General features: G+C 35.5%; 2 protein-coding genes across 3 annotated transcripts in view; one reads left to right on the top strand and one right to left on the bottom strand.

The window, feature by feature from the left end:
* The window catches only part of NT5E (5'-nucleotidase ecto), a 49,506-nt gene extending 44,936 nt beyond the window's left edge, over positions 1 to 4,570 (top strand). The window contains exon 9 of the mRNA XM_072408598.1: positions 969 to 4,570. Within this exon, the coding sequence (XP_072264699.1) occupies positions 969 to 1,153 (185 nt within the window). The 3' untranslated portion in view covers positions 1,154 to 4,570. The remainder of the gene's footprint in view (positions 1 to 968) is intronic.
* Positions 4,571 to 11,358: 6,788 nt separating this feature from the next.
* SNX14 (sorting nexin 14) overlaps positions 11,359 to 25,949 on the bottom strand; it is a 30,192-nt gene continuing 15,601 nt past the window's right edge. For both annotated transcript variants that reach the window (XM_072408600.1, XM_072408599.1), the window contains 12 exons: positions 24,798 to 24,999; positions 24,039 to 24,122; positions 21,372 to 21,472; positions 20,764 to 20,875; positions 19,421 to 19,461; positions 18,304 to 18,423; positions 17,618 to 17,741; positions 17,313 to 17,477; positions 16,783 to 16,878; positions 15,916 to 16,007; positions 15,269 to 15,325; positions 11,359 to 12,304 (listed from right to left, as the gene is read on the bottom strand). In XM_072408600.1, the coding sequence (XP_072264701.1) occupies positions 12,266 to 12,304; positions 15,269 to 15,325; positions 15,916 to 16,007; positions 16,783 to 16,878; positions 17,313 to 17,477; positions 17,618 to 17,741; positions 18,304 to 18,423; positions 19,421 to 19,461; positions 20,764 to 20,875; positions 21,372 to 21,472; positions 24,039 to 24,122; positions 24,798 to 24,999 (1,233 nt within the window). In that variant the 3' untranslated portion in view covers positions 11,359 to 12,265. The remainder of the gene's footprint in view (positions 12,305 to 15,268; positions 15,326 to 15,915; positions 16,008 to 16,782; positions 16,879 to 17,312; positions 17,478 to 17,617; positions 17,742 to 18,303; positions 18,424 to 19,420; positions 19,462 to 20,763; positions 20,876 to 21,371; positions 21,473 to 24,038; positions 24,123 to 24,797; positions 25,000 to 25,949) is intronic.

The raw sequence follows: 25,949 nt of genomic DNA on the forward strand, positions 1-25,949 counted from the left end.
CTTGGTTCTGTCATTGTCTTTGGTATACCACTGTAAAGATATCTGCATTAGACTGTATGGGGATGGAACCAGGTAAGTCCATTTTAAGGCTCATACTTCTTTGAGCTTTAGTACTTAGGATTTGCTACCTGAGCGCACATGTTTTGAGTGAATTTGGACCCCTATCCTGTTCATGGCAATACATTCTAGACCTAATTTCAAGCCATGACAGCAACATTTCAGCAAAAAAAGAAAGGAAGAAAATAAAAAGGTGTAATGCTGAAACATGATAAAAATGTATATGTTTATTTATGTTGTGCAGTATGATTATTGAACAAGGGGCTCAAATATAACCAGGGACCACACATTCAATGAAGAAGGAAAACATTCATATACAATTACAAATATAGGATAACATTCTTTACAATACCATGACTCATAATAAACATGTGCACACCATATGAAACTAATGCTTCTCCATGTCCATGTTGCAATATACAATATGCAAAAAGAATGAAAACTTATACTTATCATATATACCACCACTGGCTCTTTTGCCCATTCTATGATAAAAATATTATGCATGACTTATTCATGCTGTGCATTTATAAAATGTTTAAACTATCAATAGGATAGTGGTTCTGGGGAACCAATGGAACTTTCTAGTGATTTTGCTAATATTTTTTATTTTTTTTAGTGAGGTTAATATGAAATATTGCATGTGAATATGGAATAAAGAAAACTTTAAAATCCTTTTCAAGTTTCCTATTTCTTAATTCCTGTTGTAAGAATTGTGTTGATTACACAGATTAATATTTAAAGTTGAAATGTACAGTATACACATATTTATTAAGTGAATGGCCCACTCTATTCCCTCTGCTCTGTTTCATTTTCAAAGAGTTGAAAGAACCACTACTGTAATCACACTTTAGATAATTAATAATAATTTAATGTACTTATTTTGGCTGTTTTTTATGCTTTCTCCCCAGGGGATCTTGATGTTGCAGTTGTTGGAAATTACATTCATAAAATGTTACGGGTTTACCCTTCGGTGGAGGGGAGGATCTCGTTCACCGCTGCAGACTCATGCCAATCATCAGCACATGCCACTCATATGAACTACTCACTGGTTTTCATTGCAGTTCTATTGGCATTGCTACAACAATTATTTTAATAATTAATTTTGAGTACAAAATATTCAAAATTGTTTTGAATCAAGATTGTGAAATTAAGGCTTCAAATTCATTTTTATCCACCTGAAGATACAATAACTTCTTTGACACAGAGGCTAGCTACCTGGAATATTTCACAAGTAGACATTGTAATGGTTTTATAAACTTTATTTTTATCAATCAAGTGCATTGCTACAGTATTACAGAGCTACAGCAGAACAATACAGTACTATACTATATAGTATAAACACAAGCAACTGCCTGGACAGTGGGGAACACAGGACTTGCTGGCTTAATTGTTGGCTGTTAGTCCAAGAATGTAACAGCCATCCATTTTCCTACATGTAATAAACTGACTAAAGCCTTCTAAACACAGAAGACATGGAGCAACTCCAAACCAGACACCTTTTCAGCAACTGTCAGTTTGCTTTTAGGGATACAGACATAGTAATGAAAAAACAAAAAAGCGAGAAAAGAACATTTGCACTATTTTGGAAAATGTGGGTAAAATTATAGGGTTCATCATGATTTTATTATTTGTTTCTCATTTATCAGTAAAATGTGTCAGCTTGTTTCTAAAAGTTTACAGAATGTTGGTTAAGCACAACAGTTATACCAGAATTGTATTTTTAAAGACCTCCAGGAAAAAGACAAAATTCGCCATAGTGGGGCTTCCCTTCACACTGCAAGTGTCAAAAACTCCCATTTTACTTATCTTATCCATAGCTATGCTGAAAGGTGTCACTCTCTCCTTACCCCCATTGCTCTGGGCTGTGGACGAGCTTTTGGTGTCAATGCAGGACTGCTGGTCCTGCATTTTAGGGAAGGATGTCATACTTGTGACTGACAAACATAATGCTGAAGATGAATGGCTTTCTGGGCATAGTTGAGAACAGAGAGCCTGCAGAAGCAAAATGGAAAAATAAAAGTGCTTTTTAAAATTCCCCTAGACATAAGTAAGCAAATACTCAAAGCACAGCCTTGCAGTCTAGGGTGCCAGGTTTAAATCATGGCCTGGATACTGTAAGCATAGGGCTTGTCTGTTCTCCCTATATTTGTATGATTTTCCTCCCACATGCCAAAAGCATGCTGGAAGGTAAATGGCTTGTCACTATGTTAATGAGTGACAGTTAGTTACTTGACTATACAATCAAGATGTCAGAAAAATAAAAAAAATGTAACTCTTCCAGTGCAATCAGAGCCTCGCTGCAAAGGTAGTTTTATCGTTTCCCTGGAGTTACATCAACTGTATTAAACTGGTGTTTTTTATTAATAAAAATGATTTTTGTTTAATTTGATTAAATCAAACTTTTTCTTTGTTCTAATATGAATGAACAAAACACTTAAATATCTTAAGTAGATGAAAGGCCAGTATAACTGACCACCTAGTACAGGTCCAAACACAAAGTGTTTATTTTATATATAGAACTTAGCACAAGATGTGTGATTTCTTTTTAATGTCACTGAAACTACTGAGTCTTAAACTGTATCTATTAGTTTTGTATAAAGTAGGGGAAACTCTGCCAATTTTACTAAAAGTGGTCACAAGAACAAAAGGAAAAGGAGATTCTCCCCAGTGTGACAACACCAATCCAAAACTAAAACAGTTATGGATATTGAAGTGTTTTTTATGCACATAAGTCAAAAAAACTTTTTTTTTGTCCCACAGTTGATGCAGTATATATGATATAATAAATGTCTGTGCATAAGAGCATATTTATTAACCTAAACTGTGCCTGGTTTGGATGGTTGGATCAGTTTTGCAAACTTTGTCTTTTGATGTGATTAATGCCAACATAGTCGATAGTCCAAGCAGATTGTCGGGGCTTGGTATATTGCACACATGCATAAACCACTCTTTTTAGGGCTTGTGTGATCTACTACTGGAAACACCAGGTAGTTTTTGCCACATCCCCCAAAAAACTAATCACTGCCATGTGGAGAGATGTAAATGCTGGTCTTAAACCATGCATCCAGATTTTTTTAAATTAGGGGTTTATTGTGTCCACAATACACAGGGGGGACTGTACCAGTACAGATATTGGGTATTGGTTTTCCTGTTATGCCATTTCCACACCTCTATTTGAGGTTCATAATTAGGTTCTCTGCACCAGTGATACCTCTGCCATTTGCCATTGATATTTACAGATGTCTGTCACAAGCTGACCAAATCAACATTGCTATGAGATGGGTGGGCTGCTATGTTGTATCAATAAAAAAAAAGTGGCATCAATGGCAGTGGGTCCTGGCCCACCATGCACCTTGGGCTCTAAATGTACGCATAAATATTGACTCTCATTAATGACTCATTGCCAGTCAGCTGATCCGCACTAAAATACTTGGTAAATGACCACCTATATAAATGAAAATAATGAGTGGCCCTTACATTTGAGATAAGAATGAAAGCCAGGCTACACATCATACTTTTAAAAAGTTTAAACCTGTAATGGAACCAATATACATATACATCTGAACTAAAGCTGGAACAAACAGCTAAATGCACAGACTTATTACATCATCTTTAAGATGCTTATCCCCCCAAACATTTGCATTTTTGTCGATCCAATCCTGATCACACAGCTCTATCACAATGCCGGTCTGGCAGGACAGTGACCTGAGGTTTCTCTTCAGAAGTTAGGTAACAGTTACCGGTCTTGTCTCTCCCCCAGTCTGTAGAAACGAGGAGCAGTGGTCTGATGTGCTCATCCCTCTGTTTCTAGCATCTTATCCTACCCACATATTCCTTTTTAGTGCATGAACACAGCATCAAATTTATTAGCTTCTTATTTCTTCTTGTCCCAGTTTGAGCTCTGACATACAGAGAATGCAAGAGACTGATACAATATTATAGTATTGTTTATATAAGTACACTGCTTGCTTTAAAAATGAATGAAAAACATTTTATGATTCATTAATGAATACAGTGCACTATTAATTTGTTTTAAAATCTGAAAATTAGAAAACATACTGAACAATTCTCATTGCTATGTGTCTTTTATTCTTTTATAGATGATGATGGGTATTGTCTAAAAAGTTTAGCCCCTATTCCACTTCGGAGGCATAATAATAATTCTCAATCTGTAGCCATATAGTAATCCACCTTTTAGTATTACGTATAGATTATTGAATGCACAGATTTAGCATTTTTGTAATTTAAACTAATATATTCACCAATATTTCTGTCCCAGTTTGAAGATCTTGCACATGAGGTCCTACAACCTTGATTTTGCCTGACTAAGTATGCACCTTTCAGTAAACGTAACATTTGTGCCATTTCTATAATTGCCATAAAGCTGTGACTATGGATAAGAGGACAAAAAGAACATTTTTTGTCCTGGATGTTTACTGCTGTTCTTCTTTACATTGTATATACCTCATGTACTTGTACCAAAGCAACATAAACTGGAATAAAGCTGTAATGGTGTCCGTAAATCATTAGGAAACATTATTAAGGGATGGTAAACGTTATTGCTGGGAATGTTGCTTCATTAATTGCTACACATATTTAAACAATACAGTAAATAGTCAGGCTTATTACATTTATGGGTTCCAAGCCACAAATTGGCACTTGTATAACTAGGATATGTAGCAATAGTCATATGAGTTCCATCATGTCATCTGAAAATATGACATGAAATTTTCTTTTTATTCTGCAAGAGCAAAGCAACAAACACTATTTAAATGGAAAAGGATTTTTGGAATAAGAGTTCCGGAATTATTAACTATCTCCGTACAATGCTCACTTTTAGTTTAGTGGCTTGGAGGATAATTGATGTATTAGTGTACAAGATAAAATAAATTGCATCAGTTTTTGTAATAGAATATGAATAGAATAGAATATGTAGTTTCATGTAATAGAATATGAAGTAAATGTGTATCCCCAGCCCAAACCTTTTTTCTTATGTTTATACTAGGAAGCTCTGTAGGTTCCCATCATCGACATAAACTTATGATAAATTTAAATCTAGCTAAAAGAATAAAATGCTTATTAGTATGCCAGTATACAATACAAAAATTCCATAGCAGGTTTAGTTTTGTTCCTATCTATAGGATATAGATTATATAGAAAAAACACACTAAAAGGCAGTAAGGTGCAAAAACATACCAGATGCCAAGTTTTACCACATTGTGTGTCTGTAAGGCTATGGTCCCACACCACACCACCGCACTCACCAAGCGCCAATCCCCAATCTAATGCGGCACTCTTCACTTATAGCAAGGCCCTGCTCGGCCTCAGGAGGCTTTTTTCGCCATCCACACAGGACTTCAGATGGCTTCTGCAGAGAACTGGCAGAGGACCACAAGCCTACAAAGCAGGACAGGGAATACAATAGAATTCAGACAGTTCTGAGTGACTTACCAGGTGTTCCACAGATACGCAGTCCAGTAGGATTTAGCTGCAAAAAGTCTCAGAGCAGGGGATGCTGCAAGGAAATTTACAGCTAAGGGGAGTTTTGATTGAATTAATATTTGCAATGGAGGTCTTTGTTCACCCACTTCATTTTATAGTGACAATGCTCTGTTCTTCCATTGTGACCCTGCATTTTCTCCCGCTTCTACTACGGACCTTTAAGCAGCCATTTCAACATATTATGTAGGTATGGTGTATTGTTTTATCACAGGCTGAAGAAATTACAAGATGCCAGGTATTCGAATAAAAAAGGCAGTTTACAATACAGTGTTAAGAAAACTAAACGCCATTCACTTAGGATTTATAACTAATTTAATGAAAAGCTTATTTACATGGTGTTAGCCAGGAAAAAAGGATTTCATTTTAAAGTTCAATTTCCTTTGCTTCCCAATAGTGTTGGGCTATTGGCAGAATGAGTTGAAAAGCCAGGGATGAGCAGGAGAGAGCCTGGAGCTTCTGCATTCTAAAGCATAGCAGTGATGGAAATTTCTGTGTCCCTCCTGCCTGTTTCTCTTTTGGTACACCTTCTCAGATATGTTTTTGGATTGGCACTGCTGTTCTCCTTTTGAAAATATTGGATGCCTGGCTGTCCTGTTGATTCCATTGGCTTTATCCATTTCCTTTGATTTATCCAGAAAAAGCCAGTAGGGCAGTGTTTCTCAACTAGGGTTCCTCCAGAGGTTGTAAAGATCTTTTAGGCCATCTGTAAAAGGTGACATTCATCCCACTGGCCCGCAATGTAAGAAACATTCTTTCTAATGATCTGCTTGTTTGTTCTGGGTCAGTTGTACTCAGGCTACTGGACCCACATAATAGACAAGCATGTAGCATTTTCAGAAGTAGCTCAGCAATGACAGCACAAATATAACTTTTGTTAGTGCAATAGCTCATAGCTAATAGTGGAGAATCTTTAAATAGATTCTCGAAATGCTGCTGGTGCTGGTTCAAAACTTTGACATAAAAATGTATAACAATTCATACTGCTAAGCTTTACTTTCTAGATATTTATACTTGGAATTCTGGAAGGAGGCCCTTCACAAGCTCATTATCAGAGAATCACTAAACCACGTTACAAACCTTTAGAATGAAGATTTCCATTTCTATACTTTATAATGTGTACACTATGTAAACCTATTCACACCCTATCAAGCTACATTGGTTGTAAAACTTGTAAAAAAATGCAGAAGAAATGAACCCATATATTACAGCAATCTAACTTTTAGAAATACCTTGCATTCATTTTTCTAGTCACATCTATTCTAAATATAATGTTTATTCAGCTGTTATCCAGATGGGTGGTTACATTGTGGAGTTTGTTATCCAGCGATGGTTGGATTGTTTTGATTAAGGTCAATTCCAACACAGAATTGACTTAGTCTGAAGTCAGATAGGAACTTGAATATGAACAATTCCAGCTCAACCAATTGTCATCCAACAACAGGCTGCATTATTGACAAGCCTGTCTCTGTTTTTTACAGAGGGCTGCAGCCTATATCAGAAATGACATCAGTGTAGCTCTCTATAATATCATATACAATTATATATATATATATTATTATATATATTATTATACCAATATCTTTGTTACATATGTGATATAAAATAAGTTACAATTATATTATATTATATTAACAAATATCCCTCTATAAATAACTATGTAGTCACTAATTGTTAGCAAGTGAAATTTTATGGAGCAACGGGAGAAAATTGCTTGTGAATAACTAGAAATTAATAGTGTGATGTCTCTTGTTTAACAGTCACAATTTCAGTGTTAATCAAATGAAATCATAGTGTTTAGTTGCAGTTAGACATGGGCAATTTTGCATGTTATGGCATAAATAAATTGACTGTTTTTGAAGCACAATTTAAGGTGAACAGAACAGAAAAGAGGAATCTGACTGCCCCAATAAAGTCTTAGGTTCCCAAAATTGACTAAGCACAATTTGTAGTCATTGTTCACTAAAAATAATTTTAAAGTTTTTTTTTTTTTTTTTTTTTTTAAACCTAAACTCTGACTGACTGTTCATTCCTTTTTGTTTCTTCACTTGCCTATTTGCTGCTCTTATGTCAGGGTTTATTTCGGGTTTGGTAAGCCACCCTTCTGCTCCATAGTATCTGAAATGAGTAGTTTAAGTACAATTTATTTAAACTCAAATGAAAATTTATTTGACACTCCCCCCAGAAATGAACATTTGATGGAATCTAAGTGACAGCAAGGCTAACCATCATCTTTTAGTAAAGGTCTATGTTCTCAAATACCTACTCGTTTATGGTAAAAAGTTTTTTCCTGTAACAGCAAGAACATTTGGATTTCGATATCACTTGATGTATCCCAGCATTTTATTGTGGTACTAGCAATAAAAAATCTGGCTTCCCATCTAAGAAACGTTAATGAAGCTTGATTACTAGATTGTGCCAAAAAACGTTTTCAGCAGTTTAATAGGATTGATGTGCCATTACCAACACTCGATTAAATCATAATAATGAGGCCGCCACAAAATGCCTGGAAGGATAAATTGCTTTAAGAAGAATGTACAATTACATGGTAGAACAAAGTTTTTAATTGTGTTCGGTGATGTCCTTTCATATCCGATATAATCTTACTGACAGGTTCAGTGATTTCAATATGCTCCTCTAATACAGAAAGTGGTTTGGGTCATAGGATTCATTCACATCTGAAGCAAGGACAAAAGCAGTAGGCATTTATGTTGGCGTGTTTACAAAACACATCGCAAAATTAACATCAGCATACAAATGTACGTTATTCTCCTGTGATTTCTGAAAATATGTGAAATCCTATTGATAAGTTTCTTCTGAAAGCAGCAGGAGTGCCAAGCTGATCTAGTGTTGAAGACAATTCGGCATATGCCCAGCTCAACAATACAGAACCCAGGTCTGGCAATTAGAGATGCATTTTAGAATGGCAACCCTAGGGCTTTGCGGATGTCCACAGGGAACACCTACAAACTTTGTCTATAGATACAGTATTGATTAGAGTGGTGTACATTTACAAGAGAGGATGGACTTGTAGGCAGCTGATGTCTTTTTGGGACCAAATCAGTATAAACAATGCAAATAGAGAGGCTTTTTCTGTGCCTACTGTGGACTTTGATAAGGATTGCAATGTTATTATTATTACTACACAGTATTTATATAGCGCTGACATACCGGTATTACACAGCACTTTACAATATCAACTGAAAAGATAGGGGCCACAGCTGCTATCTTGGCTTTTTATTTTTTAGACAAAACCCAATTTATCTGCAGCAAATCAGGGCATGGACTAATTATTTTAGCTTACTTACTCCAATGACAAGGGGAGGTGGGTGAGTAATTAACATAATCACCATCATAACATTAGCAGATTGGCCTCACAAAACCACTATCCCCTAGGGACACCACATGTACCAACATAACTAGACATTTGAGAATGCCCTGGCACTAATATCCTGGAAGCATCACAAATACTAGAATGTTAGTACAAAATGCTAGTACAAAAATGTTATAACACACAGGGCACTGCAAGTACGTGCATGCCTAGCTATTATTAATCTGTTGTCACCATTAGTAACATGCCTAAACACAATGCTATGCTAAGCTGCTCATTAGAATAATGTGACATATGGTTGCTCTACTGTCCTACTGTGGAAAACGAACCCCCATATAGACAACTGTTTTCATAGTCATCAGTCACCCCATATTTGCTCTTCCTATTCTTAAAAGAGAACCAGTCATGATTGTGATAAGACAAGTAGTAAGATTCCCATGCAAAAATGTGTGCATGAATATGCAAGGCAGATATGTGCAAAACATTATTATACCTAGAACTCTCCGAAATGCACTCTGAGGGTTCCTGGCACAACTGTCTGTGTTGGACATAGCAACCAAACATATTCTGCTGGGGTGACCAATTCAGCCATGTCAAAAAAAAAAATAAAAATAAATAATGAGTGTACAGAATTTTTGGCCTTTTATTCATAGAATATGCAAATCCTTTATTTAGGGCCCCATAATGCCCAATCCATCTTTGGTGTGGAGCAGTGGCAGTAGTACATTTTGTGACCTGCTTAGCTTTAGGACATTTATGTTTCCATTAACAAACTATAAGTTCCTTAATTTGGGTGTCTGCCCCAAATTTAGTAATATGGCGAAGAAAAGGTGATGCAGTTTTTAACAAGGGAAGGTGCATGTGTAGGTGTCCCCAAAATGATATTTAAAACAAACCTATCATAAGAAAAAAGACAGTTGTCTACTTTTTTTTGGATCTGGTACTTTTACGTTATAAAATACAAATGCAGTAAAAAAGAAAGATTTGCTTTAATTTGGGAAGGAGGCAGGGAGGGGAGGAGGAGTTACATTTTTTTTTTTTTTTTTTTTTTTTTTACAAATGATGCCTACCAAAACATCTACCATTTTCAGAAGGGAAACTCTCAATTTTCACTCATGACAATTTGTAATGGTAGAGTCTCACAATTTTTTTTGCAATAAAGTTATATAATAAATATATAAGGATTTTCAGTTAATCTTTTTACACTGAAGATAGTCAAAAAGATTTTAGATTTGTGTGTGTTGTAAAGAAACCATTGCAACACTGGGCAAGTCTGCTAGTTTTCATGGTCTGGCAAAGCTCATTATGATCAAATATAGTTCATGGAAGCAAAAAGGCAGGAACTGCTTACAACAAAACTATTTAAAGCCAAACCACACTCTGGAAAACAGCTTGAACAAAAATGGAACTGTGGTGCAGAGGAAGAAAACATTTAGATTTGTTAGGAGGACACAATTTCAGATAATATAGGTCAGTGGGTAGTTTAAGATTATTCTGTGGAACATTTCTATATGTGTGCCAGTTTATACACAGAAATGGCTCTGGAGCCCCTACTACCAATATACAGTTAGGTCCATAAATACATATACATTTTTTTTTTTTTAAATCGAGCATTTAGATCAATGCACTATAAAATAGTAAAACGAAAGATTGATATGAAAAAGACAGAACAAAATATTACCGGCTTTGTAAAATAAATCCGAATCTCGGTTAGGTCCATAAATATTTGGACAGAGACAACTTTTTTCTAATTTTGGTTCTGAACATTACCACACTTTATTTTAAATGAAAACTCAGATGCAGTTGAACTGCAGACTTTCAGCTTTATTGCAGTGGGTTGAACAAAAAGATTGCATACAAATGTGAGGAACTAAAGCCTTTTATTAACACAATCACTTCATTTCAGGGGCTCAAAAGTAATTGGACAAATTAAAAAGCTGAACATAAAATGTTGATTTCTAATACTTGGTTGAAAACTTTTTGCTGGCAATGACATCCTGTAGTCTTGAACTCATAGACATCACCAGATGCTGGGTTTCCTCCTTTTTAATGCTCTGTCAGGCCTTTACTGTAGCGGCTTTCATATCAATCTTTCATTTTACTATTTTATAGTGCATTTATCTAAATGCTCGATTTGAAAAAATGTATACCATACTTTGTTAAGCTTGTTCTGGAAGTAGTGGTATTTTACTAGTGCTGTTGACATTATAACACTGTCAGTGTTATGTTAATGGCTGTGACAAAATCAGTGTAAAAAATTTACAGATTTTCACTCTATAAAAACCAATAGCAAGCATTTAAAAAGCTTTATATTTTGACCAGTAGATTTAATTGACAAGAGTGGTTGACCAGTTGGATGAAGCCATTGCTTTACTAAAGGGAACTTTATAGGCCAGAACCCAGGCATTTGTAGACACAGACACAATTTAAATATATATTCAATAACACAAAACAATTGTGAACTGATACTAGCTCTTTAAAATTAATTTTAATAAGCTTACAGTGAAAATATTTACAAAAATAATGTACACAGGACATTAAGTTTACTAAAAAAATTTACACTTCGCAGAAAAATAAGGTAAAGTAAAGCTGAACTCCAACCAAAATATTCAGGTATAGATAGCCTGTACTATGAAGGATAGTAAAGCAGACCTATCATCACATTTTTTTGCTTTATAAGCATTTAAGAGGAGGCACCTCCCCTCCCGTCTTTACTGCCACAGCAGTTCTTGGATACTTAAGTTACATATACCAGGAGGCTGCATCTTTCTACACATGCTCAATTTCAGGCATGCACAGAAGGGGCTCTTCTCTGCTTACATTTTCCAGAAGCATGTCACCAAATCTTGCTCCCGTGCAGTGCAAGATTGAGTGACGTAGGAAGAAGATTAAGGAAGATGGCGGCGCCTGGTACCAAGCCTGCTCCAGGACGAAGAAAGATGATGGAATGGTGCTTGAGCAACTCGACTAGGAACACAGAGGGATCGACAGATTTCCATAAGGTAAGTGTCTTTTTTTTTTTTTTTTACGATAGTTCTCCTTTAGGAGCCAAGTTTTTCCGGTTGGCTGCGGTAAGGAATGTTTATGCTATTCCCCGTTACCTGAAGCATTAGAAGCTGGGCCCAAAAAGTTTTTTTTATTTAATGTTGGTGTTGTTTATAAAAAATCCTTTGAAAGTAATTGGACTTAGCCGATTGGGGCAAATAGTAAATGTGCATTAAAGGTCTGCTTAGAAAACAAAGTGCTGGCTGACTTTATTCTTTAAAGGTATTTCTCCACAAAACTGGGGAGGTAAATAGGACATAAACCCAAGCAACAGGAAAAGCTAGATAGTTTCAGGAAAATGTTCGTATGGTTCAGTTGTCGTTTTCTTTTTCACATCCAAGCTGGGGTTGATGAAATCTCTTTCTGAGGCTAAAAAAAAAAAAAACAACCACAAGAAAACAAATTTGGATAGTTTTATGCACCAATAGCACAGTAAATTACAGTGTGTAGAATAGTCCATACACTGAAAAAAATTGTTAACCCTATCAAATCAGACATTTCAGGCTTTTATTGTTGCCACTATTTTTAAACCATTGATCATATGGCCAATGTCACAACCTCAATCTTTAGCTAGTAACTAATTCCCAGGGTACAAATTCTTGGGATAATTCCTCTGAAACCAAAGGTAGGTTCTTTCACCACCCTATACCATCATCTTTGGTCCTATAAAAGGAACTGAAAAAGAAATGGACATGATCCCTGAAGAGAAAAGGGACTTTAGTGAAGTAAAAACCACAACAGGTGCCATTTACAGTTACCAGTTCACAACTAAAACGTTAGTTAAATTAAACTAGCAGTTGCGAAGAGTACATTGTCTAATTTCTATGGTGTCAGATACCATGTATTAGTACAATGAGATTCATAAACTAACTTAGGTATTAACAAATATATTTGAAAAAAACTTGTATATTTTATATTGGCATTATAATATATTTGCTTATACAAAGGTATATTACTAATTCTGTATTAGGCCACAGGTTCAAGGTCAAAGTTACACCATTGGTAGGCTACTGGGTATCAAAACTGAAGTAAACAGCAGACACCCTGCTCAAGATTATGTCTATTACCAAGTGAATATGCTGGGCTGAATAATATTTATTAGCAGGGGAAATTGGGTCACCAAATTGGAAGTCTTCTTTATCTAACATATCCTGTATATATGATATTGAATAAACATTTAAATCAAAACTCAAGTCATGACTATTACATGACTGTTAAAGACTTTCATTGTCGATACTACTACCTGCCTGTAAGCCATTTTTTTTTTTTCAGCTTTAAGATACGTTTTTAGTAAATGTTTACCAGGCACAAGATTGCTTGGTTGCTACTCAGGTAATTATATTACTGAACTGAAACAAGAAATCAGATTAAGATGTCTACCTTTTTTTAATTACTACCTACTATTTAAACAAATAATCAAAGTACTAAAACAGAAAAGTAGCATTTTTAGAACAAGCTTAGCATACTATTCTGGTACTTTCAGATATGAATCATTTTTAACATATCCAAGAATGTCTGAATTGTCAAAATGTCAAAAATGTCTGAACTCTAAATGAAGCCATGTAATACATGATGGCGAAATTTACCAGAGATAATATAGGAGTGGCTATAGTAATCAAGTACTGACATTTGTTTAAGGCATGCAACATGCATGATTCATAAATAGGAATGTACAATTATATTTCGACCAGAAAATGCACTGATTGTGCAAACTTAAAGGACAACTGTAACCACAGCAACAGATGTCTAGAAATAACCTGGTAAATGATAACTTCTTATACTTCCCTTTTTGGTGCTCCATTTTGTTAAGCTAGTCCTTATGTCTGACTGCTGCAAGTCTTCCCTGGTCAGGTAACAATGAAATGGCTCAACTTCCTACTTTGACTGTTACATGCTGTAGTTACTCCTCCCAGTTCATATTTCCTATGTTGACATATAATAACAGGGCCAGCGACAAGTGAAGTAGGAAGTTTAGGTATTCAACTGGGACCGGACCATACTTGCAGCAGGCGGATGGAAGTAAAGGAGCGGCTTTCGATGAAAGGTAAATATATTAAGATTTTCCCTGTACCAGGATTTGGCTAAAGCAGTCATTATATCTATAGACTGGCACGCTGCAATATACTCAATTTTTGTTTTTTGAGTTTCAATATACTTTATAAGTTTGAGCATGCTAGAGATCCTGGTTGCATCAACCGTCATGACGTTACTTATTTTGCAGTAGGAGTCACAATCTAAAATGTCACAAATATGATGAAATAAGGCAAGCATACTGCAGCAGGAATTTAATTTTGGTTAGTGGCTAGGTGAATAAGGCTAAATATTAGGCAATGTTAACTACTGACTACTAGCTTTAACTACAATAAATTGCTGTGTGTATGGCTAGGATTCCAAAGTAAATGTATTACTTGCTCATTATAGCAGACTTCCCTTCCAGTGTGCCCGCCTCAAGCGATAAAACATTTACAAATTCCCTCGTTGTGTGCTCCATAGCCGATTTCAATTTCCCCCTGCCTGATCTTCCAATCTTATGAATATGTGTGTTAAAGTTTTAAACATGACATTTGTAATTACATAAATAAACCCTTTAGAGGGGTTTATAACTGCATCAGTGCTTTTAGAGTTTCTATATAGAAGAACGTACCAAAGTGGTTTATGAACAGAACAGAAGTAAAATATGAAGAATATAATTTTGAAAGTTTTAAAATCATGTATTTCATTATACGTTGGTATTGCAATATCACTATTAGGCAGTGTTTTACCCCGCTCGTTTTAGCCAGGAGTACCACCAAGCACTTTTCAGTAACCACCCAGCTGTTTTTGGATGGTTACTGAAGTGATGGGTCATAATACATTGGGTGCCACCACCGCTATATTACTGCTATTAGGATTATGAACATTCTTCCTCCCTGAAGCTTAACATGTGACTAAATGCCAGGTCATAAGATTTTAATAAAGTGAAGGATAAATGTTCAGGGTAAACAAAAAACTAATTGCCTGATCATCACTGCTCCTTGACCTTCAAATACAATCACATGACTAAACAGGCTATTTCAGGAAAATCAGGCTAGTACATACCTCTGGTGTTAGAGTAGCTCTTGCAGGGAATATTAGCTAGAGTTAATGTGTGTACTATAACACACCATCACACATAAGTGTAAGTGAGTCCTAAGTGTTATAGTCTATGTCTATTATACTCCTTACAAAGAGGGATTTTAAGTTGCCTTAACAGTATAGATTCAGTTTAAACATTGTGTTCATTTAAACAGCAGTGTTCAATAATATAAAAAGTGTACATACAAAGGAACCATAAAGTACAAATGTATAAAATACCTTGTTGAGTTCTGGAAATATCTCAAGCAGTACAATATCTAGTAGAACATAGGACAGCTGAAATAAAAATGGAGATGACATTAACTTGTTTTTATAATATCCTTTTTGAAATGCTGACATGAACCATATGCAAGCATATAGGTATAATGTAGTTCTTCAATACTGAAGTTGACCACAGACATACTAAAACACTAGCAAACCTAATCCTTTTTTTTTTTTAGAGCAGTTGAACTTTACAGGGAAAATTGTTCTTAGAAAAATGGTATTTTGAATATAGTTAGCCAAGTTCCTAAGTGTTTCTGGGATTAATCATAAATGCTGGTAAAACTGCAAATAATCAAATAAAAAGGCTTACTTTTATTATTAGAACATCTGAAAGCCTAACAAGGTCCATGTGAGAGCAGCAGTCCAATCCCTGTCACTTACTTGGACCAAGAGTTCTTCAATCACAAACACACAACATAACTATTTCCCTGTTGGTTCATTTTACACATAAACCCTAGCTGCTCACAAGTACTTATTTAAACCACCACCATTGCATATTGCATTCTGTAGCAGAAACAATTATTTTTTTAACTGGACTAAGTTTATTTCATATTAATGTTGATGCAAATCGATATTGATTAGTAGTTTTTACATTCAATTACCTGTTTGTTAAGTGCAGGTTGCTGCAGCCCATCAAACAGCAATCTAATCCCTTCATACTTGGCTTCATCGCCCATACATTTTCCTATTAAATCTAACCAGAAAGAAAATACACCAGGATTAAGCAAGCAAAACAATCATGACCATTACGTTATGCCTGTGGATTTTTTAATCACAGTTTTACCAAACAAGTCACTAGCAGTAAAACAGTTAGACAATACCAGTCAAGCTACACTGCAGTGGTTATGCACAGCTGTCATGTTATGTACACAATAATCCCTTTAAGGGATAGTTAGTGGCATGACTATGGACTTTCCAAAGCGAGGTGTTACATGTCAGCACTATATAAATAGAAGATAATAATAATAATAATAGAAATTTACATATCTCTAAAGGGTATCAGATGGATCATGCTGCAGTATGATCATACTGACAGCAGAAAGGCTTGTTAAAGGGAAAAAAAAGTCCCTCCAAGATGATAACTACTGTAAAATGTATGTATGCTTACAGATTCTGCAATACTTTACAAGGTACATGGACCATTACCACCAGCCAATACCTTCAAAGCCTACACAATGTAATGTATTACAAACATTGTCAGTGAGAAAGAGAAAAAAAAGAAAATGAAGTAGTTCAATTAATATCTTGAATAGAGGACAATTTAGATCACCTGACCAAATCCTAATGTTACTGTGAACTACAGGACAACAAGGAACCATTTGTTCAACAAAATATCAATATTCACAATATATATAAAGTTTGCTGGGAAAATATTTTTTAAGGCAGCACTGCAATCTACTATCAACTCATTTTTTCAGTAAAAACGCAAAAATTTCTATTTTAAATTATTATCATACAATAATATTAACCTGGAATGTAGCTCATCATTTCATCGAAAGTCTGCTTAGCCCGCTTCTGCTTAGCTGTTGTTGCTCTTGGCTCTGAACTTTCACAGAACAAAGCATCTAAAAATTAAACAGAACAAAATAAAAAATGCCCAATGCAGTATATGATTCTGAATATGATTTTCTCATATACCTGGAAAAAATTAAAATTCAGTATGACATCAATCTATGTTAGACAACAAATGGGAAACAGAGTTTGGACTGTCACAAGTATATTTTTGAGGAGTACACTCTATATGAGCTTTATCATCATGTTTTTCTTTCTTTTATTCCACCTCTAAGCTAAAATTTACTACAGTGAAGATTTCAGGTAAAGACAGGATATAAAAGTTAGTGGATGAAAGCAAACAGTTAAAAAAATAAAAGGAAACCTGAAACCAAAGAAGCCCAATTTGTTAAAAGCGTGTGTCAGAGCGGCTACAACTTGGAATTACTGGGAGATAATAAAAAATATACTTTTATTGGCTTTGTCTACTGTGAAGGGGTAACCATACCTCTAAGAAGTGTAATCAGTGACAATAGCCGATGCTCTTGACTAATTTGTTCAAGTTTACATTTCAAATAGTGGTCTGTGTACGTTTCAAGTGTGTTTTTCAACAGGATTCTTCCTCCCATTAATAGGTGATGAAACCAATCAGGGATGTGGAAAACAACCCGGCCTGTTGGAAAATCATACAGAGTAAAGGTATTAAATATTTTACACTTAATATTATGTTTCCCATGAAAATCAAAGGCTTTATAAACAATATACATACTACACACATAATGAAGCTGCAGATTATAGTGACCTATTACTTACCTACATACATAAGGTAATCATAAACTCCTTCTACAGTCATCACCTCCATGAAGTAATTCTGGTTGTGCTTCCTTTCCGTATTTTCAGATCGGTTGGCATTATTCTTGTATAAATCATTAAAAAGCTGAGGAAACAGACAGTACTAATATAAATATATGAAAAGACCTAAAATGCCTTGAGCAAATCTGTCACTATCATTAATTTTAAATCTTTTTCTTCACCATGTTACTGTAAACCTAGAATCAAACCAGTCACAAAAAATCAGTTTATCACACTGAGTGTGAACATGTTCATTTAAAAGAGCGTCTGGGAGCACAATGATAATTGGTTCTGCTAGTAATGATTGTTACTTCATGTTCTAAACTGCTTGCTATTTCAAGAATGCCATCATCAAGGCCAAGCATGGAGAAGGGTACACTACATGCACACTACATGCTTATGCACCTTAATAAAAGTGCTTACAGCAGTAAATCTGGGGACATACCTACAATAGATAGGTACGAATTAGGGAATACCTAGTTCCATAAAACTGAGTTTTACTGACACACAAAACCACATTGTTCACTGTATGTCTTAATGAGGCCACCTGACTAGCTGCTATTAGAAGACCACTAAAGCTAGTTAAACTATAATAGAGAGCAACCTAAAAAAAAGATTTATACTCCCCCTTCCCCTCTGAGGCGCACCTTTTTATCGTTTTCTGAAGTGGGGCTCAGTATAGTCAGCTCTGGTCTGCTTGGTTTGGGCTTCGGAGATTCACATGAGTTGATAAAGTTCATAATGAAGGGCTCCAGATGTTGTCCTTTCTGCAAACAATAACAAACTGCTAAGCACTGTAACACATTTGACCCTTAGTACAACCACCTGCTGAAAATGCTAGTTGCTTGGCTTTCCAATCGTCATTACTTTCTACTACATCACTGACTTCAACAGGAAGGAAGGTCACAAATCCACAGTAAAGTCACAAATAATTTGTATACCTGTTCCAGTTCAGCAACTTCCAACAGTATTACAACCAATTAACAGCATGAAGGATAGAAAAATAGCATTTTTGAAATGCAGGGCCAGCAATAGCAGCCTCATACACTATGTTTTTCTTAAAGGATTAAAGAGGAACTAAAGCCAAAGGTGCCTAAAACAAAAAAAAAAAAAAAAAAATACACTTTTGAAATGCAGGGCCAGCAATAGCAGCCTCATACACTATGTTTTTCTTAAAGGATTAAAGAGGAACTAAAGCCAAAGGTGCCTAAAACAAAAAAAAAAAAAAAAAAAATACACTTACCTTTAATCCCACAGGACAGTCTGATCCATCCGGAGGTCTCTTCCATTGAGTCCCGCGTTGTCCCTGCATCCGTCTGCGAGCCGGGCGCCACAATCTTCATCTCTGCTTCCTGTTATTCTTCCTACATCACCCGACCCAGGCAAGAGATCGGGTGATGTAGGTTGGAGAAAAAAAACTTAGTGATCACACTGCGCATGCGTGAGAATGGCAAATTTATTTTCCACGAAAAGGCTCCTTCTGCCCATACCCAAGATGCTCGGCCATGAGCAGGAGCACAAAAGAGCATCCCGGGATGCCTGACGTAGGTATCCCGGGAGGCTTTGCACTCCTATTCATTCTCGATCTCGCCTATCGGGAAAAAGGGAATTTTTACCTAAACTGTTGTGTATTGCTGTGACAGCTGCAGGCAATGATAAAGCACAGGTACAGTACTCAGTGTGTAGTTTATGTTTAATAACTCTACAAAAGCAGTATTATTCTTAAACATCAGCTAAGTGCATAAAAAGTAGATAACAAATTACCTCTTTGATTAATTTGCCAGGTACAGATTTGATCATTTTACCTGCAGATTAGAAAAGAGAGTAAGCCAGAGTAAAGACAGTAACACTTTTACTAGGTAAGGAAATTCTCATATTAGTTTTAACTACATTAGCAAACAGCCTAAAATAATACAAATCTGGAAATAAGCCCCTTGCTTTGAAAAACATGTATCATGTAATTTCACCTTGTGGTCTGTGACAGTTATTTACCAATGTATGAAAAAATAGTAGCATTTGTGATACTTCAAAACAAAAAAGAGAATTTGGAGTTCGGACTACCGGTTAAAAACTATGGAGTTTATCACTAAGTGTTTACTTGCAGTTGGGAGTGATGCATTTTTTTAAGTTCTTTATAAAATGGTGTCATTTTTGTAGGTGTTTAGAGAAGTTAAAGAGGAACTAAACTAAAAACTGCCAAAAAAAAAAAAAAATACATGTACCTTTAATCACGCAGGGCAGCCCGTTCCATCCTCCGCCATCTTCGTCTCTTCATCCTATGTCACCCGACCCAGGCGCGAGATCGGGTGACGTAGGATGGGGAAAACACTTGCCGATCTCACTGCATGAGCGAAAAGGCTCCTCCTGTGTATGCACAGATGCTCGGCCATGCGCAGAAGGAACACCCAAGAGCCTACCAGGATGCGTGACGAAGGTATCCCAGGAGGCTCTGCGATCCCATTTAGAATTATGTGGCGGTGCTGGACCCTTTCTTTTTAGTTTAGAAACAAAAAAACAAAACAGTATTTTTACTTTACATAAAAATGTTGTCTACCCTTTTATGTAAAGTGAAATTTCTGAGTTTAGGTATTAACCACCCTTTAGGCTTTAACCACTCCCTGGCTCTGCATGTAATCTCAATCTGAAAAAAAATAAAAAAATAAAAATTTTCTGGGGGTGCTAAATGTGGTTAACCACACACTACTATACAGCATATGTGCAATAATGCAGCTTGAAGCAACTCCTGCAGGGGTTTCCTGTAATAAAGACTAAAAACTATTTCTTTCTTTCCTTGTATCCACCCCCATCATCTTTCTGCTAGATTCCTGCAAAAAAAAAAAAAAAAAAAAGCCCTTTTGGGTCCTCCCTTCCAATGCTTTGCTCTCTGCACAGGTTATTAGCAGCAGTGATAATGCCCCTGCTATTTTTAAAGTAATATGTGAGTGCTTGGACTTCAACTTTAAGAAAGTGGTAAATGTTTTGAAGGTGGTGAAAAAACCTGCTTTATTCTGATGAAAGCTCAAAAAGTGAATGGTCACTATTATACTCATTGCTCTCTACAATTATCTAAGCCTCATATTAACAGTCCACTTTGCATCAGAACTTACCAAGGTTGACATCTGGAAGGATCTTGTCATGGAATTGTGTTTCCAGGCTGTTAGGTGAAAGGAAATCGGCCAACAACTGGCTGTTACTAAGCTCTGGATGCTGCAATAGTTTCTGGAACAAGATAACACATTTTTTTTTCGCAAAAGAACAAAGTAGGAAAAAAAAACTGAATACACATACTTGTGCTCCTAACACATTTAATCTGTGGGTTTTCTAGCTGAATCTTTTAACAACCTATGGACAATGTGCTCATTGCAGAGCGAGCTTTTTTATTATCTTAGTTTTGGATAAACTGGGGAAGGGATGGAGTTTTATTACAGAGATTTTGCCTCCTTTTTTGTAACAGTAATATAACATAATGTAAGAAAACTGCACAACCAGGATGCAATAAAATCTTTAATAATGGTTTAATCTTTCCGTTGTAGCCTCAGTTCTGAACTACTAAGATACATTTATCACAATGCAGTATATTGACAACAAAGAAACACAGCACTTGTCTGAAACAACCAATAGCTGAAACTGCACAACAGACGTGAAGATCAAGTTCTGATAAACTATTTATTTACAGGTGTACAGTTCTCATAGAAAAAATATTTGAATGCCATACTTGTAAATATTCCTGGAATTCCTCTCTTTTGGATGATAAAAATTCATAGTTTTTTGGCCCAATTATCCTTTTTGATGGAAGCTGTGCATCAGGAAATGTACCTGTAAATTACATAAATGTCATATATACAAATTTTCTGCCAATACTTTATTAGCACTTACAATTAAAACATGCAGGGATCTTAAAGCTGGGCTAAACAAATGGTGTTTAAATATGGAAGCCATGTCAATTCCCACATAAATCTTGGTGTTTTGTATATGTCGTAATGACAAGTAGTAGTAATGACAAGTCATCATTGCGCTCTCCCCCTGTAGTTATCTACATGCAGTTTGTACTGACTGGGTTGGCCAGGTGTCACCCATAGTTCTGGTCTCTGCATAGCCTATGTATCTATGATACTTTTGATGCACACAAAGTGGATTTGTTTTTTGTGACATTCAAGGAATATAGTATAGGAATACAGTAGTCACTGTATGAAATTTGTTCCCTATTATAGAATGTTTTTCAATTAGAGGGGTGAAAGGGAATTAGTACTTTAGAAGACCGGTTGTTTTTTTGTGCTTTCAGGCTTACAGGATGTGACAAGGACTCTGCATTTCTGGCAGGACCAATGTGTACTTTCTGTACTTGTTGAATGAAAATAATAATAATAATTTAAAGGATCTTAGCCTGTACAATAAACCCACAGCAGCTACCACATTTTAGGGCTGCAAAGAAAAAAACACACTATGTAAAAAATTCATGTATGACACAGTGAAATCATTGCTAGTAATGTTACCCAATCTTAATTTACTGAACTATTATATCCTTGTTTTTTTACATCAAAAGTTAGCAGGAATACTGCAAACAGGGACATGAACAGCTAAGAACTGTGCAAGCCCCTGTAGAAAATCAAATGTAAATGTACTACTTTCCAAGAAAGAAAGTGCATGCATTGCTGAGCACTTTGGTGGGATGTAAATAGGCACCTTAGAGGGTTAACAATGTTTTCAAACAACAATTATGTTTTTAAACTATTTAACTCATCAACAGTGATTTAACTTCCCCTATTTATTCACCTTTGGTAAATCAGGATGGAGTAATAGTTTTACAGATTAGAGAGAACATCAATACTTCTCTTTTTGACCAGATTTGTATCTAAATGACCCTTTAACTTCATCAGTTCTAAACTACTTAATGCCATGTGTTGCTTAAAGAACAATATCCCCAGAGATGTCCCTAATTCCCAAAGATAAATCATTGAATGCTAACAGTACATAGTCAGCATATAGAAGAACATCACACCTATTTCCTGTTTTAACTCCCTGAAACAAGGGAAGTTTTTTTAGTAATCAGAGTAACTAATTAGACAAAAGGAAAATAGACATGCCTATTTCTATGGACATTTCCTGAGAGATAAGACCAGATACTAATAATCTTGTAAAGCAATTTCCACAAAATGCTCAAATAAATCTCATGACAAGGCCTTTGAAGGTAAATCCTGAATTGTTTTTTAACCATACCCCAAGACTTTACCAAACACGTTCCAGTGTCCAGGAACAAGGGGCACAGCTAGGGTTTGTTTTCTCTGTACAGATACCGTTAATACTGCTGCTTGGTAAATGACAGGATTACCTCCAACTTCTATTCCCACATAGATTTAGCTCATTAGGAACACGTTGGGATAACATGGAAGCTTTGTTTTCAACATTCTAAAAGGTCCAGCTCCAGTTTATTACAAAATATAAAGGGAAATTAAAATAATAAGTAATTCTTCTCTGCACTTGTTGCCAGTTTTGTGAGTTCTGAAACAGCAAGCTACCTGTAGTTCATCATCCAGCTTCCGAACTCATAAGAAAATGCTGTAGTGAGCGGTGACATGCCATTTCAAGGTGCCACTCTGCGGCATTTATGACATGATCACTTCCTAGGTCAAGAAAGTAATGACCCTGTGGCATTATTTGATCAAATCAAAACCACCCAGAAAAAAGTATTCATACTTATTTGTTTTTAAACCAAAATGAATGGGGGTAAACTTGAGCTGGGTTTTAAAAACACAAGCTTATTAGCTTCACTACCATTTTATTTTCCGGGCCGATTTTTTTTTTTTTTAAATGCGCTCCATATTGGTCCTGGGAAGTAGGAGGAGGGGGGACCTGGCTCCTGTTAATTTATTGGAACTCAGAGGGTCTGTTGGATTGCAGTTGGTTTAAGATCTCTAATCTTTATCCCAATTCTCTGGCATTTTTGTTCAGAGACATTTTTTTCTACTAAATTTTTGTAATGTTTGAGAGTTTGACACTTGTTCTCCTCTCCTACATTAGTTTCTTCTGCAGATATACTTGTACTTCATTAAGCCTATGTAGAGTCCATTTAAGAATAAAAATTATTCTAAAACAAATTGAAATCCAAAACAAACATTTAATATACTGAAGCCATTGGACATGTTTTTTTGGCATTGGCATGTTTCCTTTATCTTCACCTAGTAATTCTAAAAAACACACTTCTGTTCTTGGGCTTTCTCCACTGTATTTATAAAGGCAGACATGGTTGTGGTAAAAGGAATTAGTAGTTTACAGAAGACAAATTAGGCAGATATGCAGCAATATACTGAATTTTTGTTTTTACATTTACCCATCTTTTTAACAGATGCATAATATTAATGTAAGTTCAGAGCACTTAACATACCATGAAACTCTGTTAGCTTTGATTCCAGAACGTAAAATTCTATATATTTTCTGTAGACAGACCAGTGTTCAGCTTCATGTCCAACTACAAAAATAATAGGGAAATTTAATGAAGTGTGAACTGTTAAAAGGATCTAATAGTATAAAGCAAATCAATTATATATAGATGCATTTATTACAAGCCAAAAGACAGAATGGAATAAGAGAAGTGTAAGCAACTCATGGTAAAATTGTTTTACATCACCAAGTATAGTGTTGCCATCTAGTGACTGGCTGCTGAACGAGCAGAAATCAAATTTTTGGTATATTACATAAGCAAAAAGTGTTCCACAGTGTGTTTCTTAAACAAATTTTTTCAACATTTACCTGCTTTAGTTTCTATAATGCACATATTCCCAGAATTTGTATAATAAATTATTTCACTGTTGCTTTTCTGAAAGGCAATGATTTTTTACAACATCCCTAATTTAATACTATTGCCAATGTTACTTTGTTGTGGTCATTATTGGTAATTTACGTGCAGTGAATTCTAACAAGCGCCAAAAAAAAAATCACAGTTATAACCTTTACAGTGTAAGTTTAGAAATAAATTGGTTTTAACTGCTGAAACTGTGAAACAAACTCTGTACTCTGGTCATGCAAAACAAAGAAACAAGTAAACGTTTTAATTCTGATCTATTCTGGCTGCGTCTTCTTACATTTTTTCATCATGCCCCTCAGCTTTTTCCCTACTAGAAGTTATAGCATGTTATTACAGTACCTGCTTTTCTGTCATTTCTTTCAACATCTATACAGAACACGGGTATTCTCTCTTTTCGATCTCTCTTTTCAAACTCTTCAAAGAAGTCCACATAAGGGATGGTAATAATCCATGCAGAAAGATTACGAGGAGTATTGGGGGTAGTTGCAGTGAGAACTTCCACTGGGGAATCATCTTCTAATACCACAATGCCTTCTTCAATCTGAAAACAAACAAATTACTATAAGAGAAATGGAGAGTGGAATAAAAATATTTTACAAAACCCTTTAGCATCTATTTATAAAGCAGTGAATCTGACATTCCCTGAAACAATACCTGGTGATGAATCTTTCAGGTCCATGTTTTTCAATTGCGCCAATTGATTCTCAACTAGGGAATGTTTTAGCAAATGTCAAATTCATTGCTTTACAAATAGATCCCTTAGTGATCATTTTATCAGTACCTCAAACAATTTTTCTGCTTTCCTCAACACCATAGAGAAACTCACAGGTATGACCAGCACTGAGCTATTGGGGTCTGTTTATAAACAATTTTACACATAATTCACCCAACGTTTACACATTTCACATTGGATTCAGCTAGAAAATGTGTGAATCGTTTTTTACTTAACTCCTAATGTAAACAAAAAAATCTGAATTTCCAGTAAAAGTTAGGTGATTTTTCAGCGAAATCTTTTTTTATTGTATTGCATTTTAATGCCAAATTGCATAGTATATACATAAGGGCGCATTCCTATTGACAGGTAAAATATATGACATGCAATAACCAGTAACCATGCATTAACATTGCGGTTAATGGGTGCAAATACCTGCCTGACAAATGCCTGGAAGTTCACAATCACTACACACAGATTTTCAGGTGTTTATCAAGCTTCCAGTTTAAACCTAGCCTAAAAATACATTGTCAGGAATTTAATTATCTTTACCGTTAACGGTTATTATTTCAATTCGGAAAATGCAAGGCCTGGCATATTCTACCTGAAGTCCAGTGCTACATGGGGGAGTCTACCTTAGTTGAGTACCAGAGAAAAGTTGTAACTTCACCATGCCTTAAAGTGTTCTGACTAGGTATACAAAACAATGTACAGTTTCTTAGTATCTCTGATCCATCTAGTGCATGCACGGTAAACTATTTAATTCTCTAAGTTCACTG

This window comes from Pyxicephalus adspersus, chromosome 4 (genome assembly GCF_032062135.1).
Source record: "Pyxicephalus adspersus chromosome 4, UCB_Pads_2.0, whole genome shotgun sequence".
NCBI lineage: Eukaryota > Metazoa > Chordata > Amphibia > Anura > Pyxicephalidae > Pyxicephalus > Pyxicephalus adspersus.